Genomic DNA, 4,288 nt, shown 5'->3' on the forward strand with positions numbered 1-4,288 from the left:
TATTTCTGAAAACAAGTTTTATTTAAATAAGGGTTTAAATACATTACACATAACATTAAAACTGAAGGGGAAAAAAAACCAAAAACCAGTTTGTTACTTCACATGGCATTGGGCAGCTGCTGCTATTAAGTTGCAAGCTCTACAGCTAGCTACATGACTGATGGATCAGTTTGAGATTTGTTCCCTTGTCAAAAGTTTAACTCTGATAGAAGGTTGGCCTCACATTCTGATGTTTGGACATCCCTTAGCTAGGATATGTCTGGTCAAACAGACCTTTGTGGCAAGCCAGATGTCCTATCACCTCGCTAGCGGGAAGAGGGCCTCCTTTGAGCTCTGTCCACCTAGTCAGGTTGGAGACACCAGGGGATCTACCACCAAAAGCTCCCTTCTAGTAGTACAGCTGGTGCTTCTGCCTTACCCCATCCTCTCCTCTCAGATTCACCGAGGACTGTTCGGGTGGTAACATTCTCTTAGGGTAGGGAACTCTGCAGAGGGAGAGCTGAGGAGGTTCCGGCCATAGTTGTTTGTAATCTTAGGGCTCTGGGCTTGGCTGAAACATGACGGTATTGCTTGGTTTCAGGCTTGACACTGCCAGGCGCCTATTGCTTGACCTCTGTTTAAATGAGGGACTTCAAGACTAGACAGCATGGCTCTTTTCAGTTTATTGCATGAAGGAGTTACACTAGTCCAAGTTAAAAGCAGACCCCAAATGGTTACATTATACAAGCTGTGAGGTTTTTAAACTTGTGACAAGGGACAGAAGGGAAATTCTACTCATTGCAAGGAAATCCTCACTTAAGCTTCAGTGAGCCACAAGCACTTAAAACCCATGAACCTTCAGCTGATCGTCCTTAGCCAGTCCAATCTGAAAAGACAAAAGGGCAAAGTTTTAAATGGGGGACAGGGAGAGTTAAAGCCTCCATTTCTAATGGCAACAACCCTGTCTTCCTGCTACTACACTGCCCAAGAGCCAGGGGTGCGCACAATGGTTCAACAGAGGGTCCTCAGTTAAGAGCTACCTTTTTTGAACACTCAGTGCCTTCCAAGATTCTGAATTAGTGTGAGAATGAGACTCATCAGGTATCTGAAATCTCTTCAATTATATCAAGAGCTGATCATGTAACAGTATTTTAGTATTAATACTCAGGAAATTCATTTTTAAAAACTCATGTCCTTACAAATACAGGAACAACCCAGCATTTGGCTCATTTTACAATGCATCTATGTGCTATTCAAATTTCCATCTGTGAAGTAGATCCAAAGAAACAGTAAACCAAAGGTAGACAAGTCCCTTCTGCTTTTTCCTATAAAACAGAAATAAGTCTATGTACTTTAAAAGCCAACTGAGGTTTTGCTCAGCCTTACAAAGCCAACTTTTATGTCCCCAGCAGAAGCTAACAGACAGGATCTGAGATTTGCCAGCAGAGAGGCACAAATCAAGTAGTGACTGAACTCACCTCTACGAGGAACTGGCATATGTTCTTGCGTTGGTCACCCTGTAGCTGAATTACTTCTCCATATTCCGGATGCTCAATTACAGTACCATTGCAGGCAAACTTCTGCAAGCACAAAGGAAACAAAACGAATTAGGCCTAGCAAGAGCATGAACGCATTTATCACCCCTTCCGCTAACAATACATACAACACAGCTGGCACCCCCTTGTGGACAAATCCATTATGACTTTCCCACAATCTCACTGAAGACCTACTTTCTTAAACGCCTTCACTAGTTTCTTTTTATCGTAATCATCAGCGATCCCTTGGACAGTAGTAAGGGTCTTCCTGCCGTTTCTCTGTTGAATTCTTATATGGATATAATCCTCAGTGCCAGCAGGAAGCAGGTCATCACCCTTACTTGCATCAGCAAAGGGGTCTGAAAAGAAAGGTTAAGCTCGTTCAGAGCTGTCAAAGATAGGATGCCACTGCCATCCCCTCGGTCCCCAGGTGTTTTGCGCGTGCAGAAAACAACACTGAAATCGTCAGGGCTCAGGCCAGGCCGAATGTGTCCTTTGCTGGCTCTCCCCGAGCAGGTCAGTCCGGGACGGCCAGCTTCCCCAGGCTCGGGGAACGCCCGGGCCTCCCGCCCTCCCTGGGAAGCCGATCACATGTCGGGGGAGTCCGGGCTGCCAGGCGGTGCCCCACCCAGCTGATGCAACCCGCCGGAACCCGAGCTCCCGAGGCGGGGCTAAGCCTCCCTCCCCCATTGGTGCACCCGCTTGCCACTTAGGGCTGGCACCGCCTTTCCCTCCGGATCCGTGACAACGGGTGGTGACGTAACGGACGTGACGCAATGGTGACGGGAGGGGCGGGTGTGGCCCGAGGAGGCCCAGGAGCCATTAGTAAATGCGCCACCGAGACGCCGGGCCCGCCCAAGGGCTGACCTACCGCCTGCTCCTTCCGGTCGCGCTCAGGGTCTGACCCCGGGGCCCAGGCCTTGATCCCGCTGCCCTGCGACCCTGGTCAAGTTTCCCCTGCCCGAGCTTACGAAGGCCCGGAGCGCTTGGCAACTTCCCGGAACACGTCTCCGGGCCCGGAAGGCCCCGCTGCCCCACCCGGGCCCGCGACCTTTCCCATAGCTTACCGAAAGAGTGGAGGTTCTGGATAGCGGACATACGATACGATTCCTTTTCCTCGGTGGAAACGGCCTGCGGAAGGCGGCGGCGGCGGTGGCGGGAGAAGGCGGGCAGGGGGGAAACGGAACGTCGGGAAGCGAGGGGGCTCAAGGGGGAGGCTGCTGAGTCCTCGGCGGCGGCTCAGTGACTGGGGCAGAGGGGCGGTGCCTGTGTTCAGTTATATAGCCGCGCCTCTGACGCCAGCGCGCTGCCCTCACGTCCTGACCCCACCCACAGCGTCGTGCCCCAAGCGCCCAGGCGGCGCCGCTTCCAATTGGTTTGGGGGCGGGGACATGGGATGGCGCTTGCGCAGGAAGTCTGCGGCAGGAGGGCGTCCTCTTGACTCTCGGAGAGCTGGTAGGGGGAGGGAAAGCTTGATCTGTCTCGGAGCCTGCGCAGTGCAAGTGGACGGTGTCTGGGCGCCGAGAATATCGGCCGAGGTTTCGAGCGCGCCTACGCACTGTGTCCTTTGGTACGTTCCACCTTCTTGACCCTGTTGCATCCCTGTCTTGTCGAAAAGGGGTGTTTCATAGGGTAGATGAACACTCCTTAGAGAGGATTTAGATGCTGAGCCTCCCAAACACGATAAATCCCCGTTGTGTCAAACCCACCTACCTACCCACCCTACTACCCACGGAGTCACAGCGGGATTTAGGGCGGCACTTTGATTAATCAACATACAATAATATAATCAAAACGGTAACCGCACAATTTAGATTGCCATTTAGATTTATTCTAAAGTGGGTTAATGCGATCTAAAATTTTCGTTTAGATTAGATTAATCCATTTAAGGAAAAAGTGTGCCCAGCTCATTGGCATGAGTTCAAGGTATAGTAACTGGTTCTGGGCCCCCCGCCGAGAATAATTCTGGCACCAGAGGGCGTCCTTCATGTGGCACAGCTTGTGTGGAGTAGAGCCTTCCTAGAGCTTAGATGAAATATTTCCTTCAAAACAGTCAACCTTTCTTGCTTTCAGTTTATTTATTTCAACACTCAGTTGTAGGGGTAAGTAGAGTTGTGAAAAGAGACCGGGAATTTTAGACTCAAAGGCCTCCGGGGATAGGCAGGTAAGTAGGATCAAGGAGTGCAAACAGCCAAGTGTGATGTAATGGGGTGGACTGGGGGCTGGAGTAAGAACTACGGGCTGCAGTGGCCGCTCACCTCCAGCCCATTGTGCTAGATCTTTTTCAAGAGTGCCAGGAAATCCAAGTGTTTACATAAAATCTCTTGATTTTTAAATATTGCCAATAAATTGATTTTTTTTTTTTTTGAGACAGAGTCTCACTTTGTCGCTGAGGCTGGAGTGCAGTGGCACTGTGTTGGCTCACTGCAACCTCTGTCTCCTGGGTTCAAGCAATTCTTCTGCCTCAGCCTCCCGAGTAGTTGGGGTTACAGGCATCCACCACCACGCCTGGCTAGTGTTTTAAAAATATTTTTAGTAGAGATGGGTTTTCACCATGTTGGCCAGGCTGGTCTTGAACTCCTGACCTCAGGTGATCTGCCTGCCTCGGCCTTCCAAAGTGCTGGGATTACAGGAATAAATTGAATTTTTGATAAAACACTGCAAGCCAAACAAAAATATGCATGCCCATGGACTGCTGGTTTATGTCCCCGACAGTCAGGGTCACTGCCCTTGTGGAGTTGAAGGCCAGCGGGAGAGAGAGCCACTAAACAAAT

At 50.3% G+C, this 4,288-nt stretch overlaps 1 protein-coding gene across 1 annotated transcript; it reads right to left on the reverse strand.

The window, feature by feature from the left end:
* On the reverse strand, nt 1-3,883 carry EIF1 (eukaryotic translation initiation factor 1). The gene is made up of 4 exons (XM_003315437.6): nt 2,582-3,883; nt 1,710-1,873; nt 1,458-1,559; nt 1-865 (listed from the first exon to the last, which is right to left on the reverse strand). The coding sequence occupies exons 1-4, from the start codon at nt 2,610-2,612 to the stop codon at nt 821-823; spliced, it is 342 nt and encodes a 113-aa protein (XP_003315485.1). The 5' UTR covers nt 2,613-3,883; the 3' UTR covers nt 1-820.
* Nucleotides 3,884-4,288: the final 405 nt, after the last annotated feature.

Source organism: Pan troglodytes, chromosome 19, assembly GCF_028858775.2.
Source record: "Pan troglodytes isolate AG18354 chromosome 19, NHGRI_mPanTro3-v2.0_pri, whole genome shotgun sequence".
NCBI classification, from domain to species: domain Eukaryota; kingdom Metazoa; phylum Chordata; class Mammalia; order Primates; family Hominidae; genus Pan; species Pan troglodytes.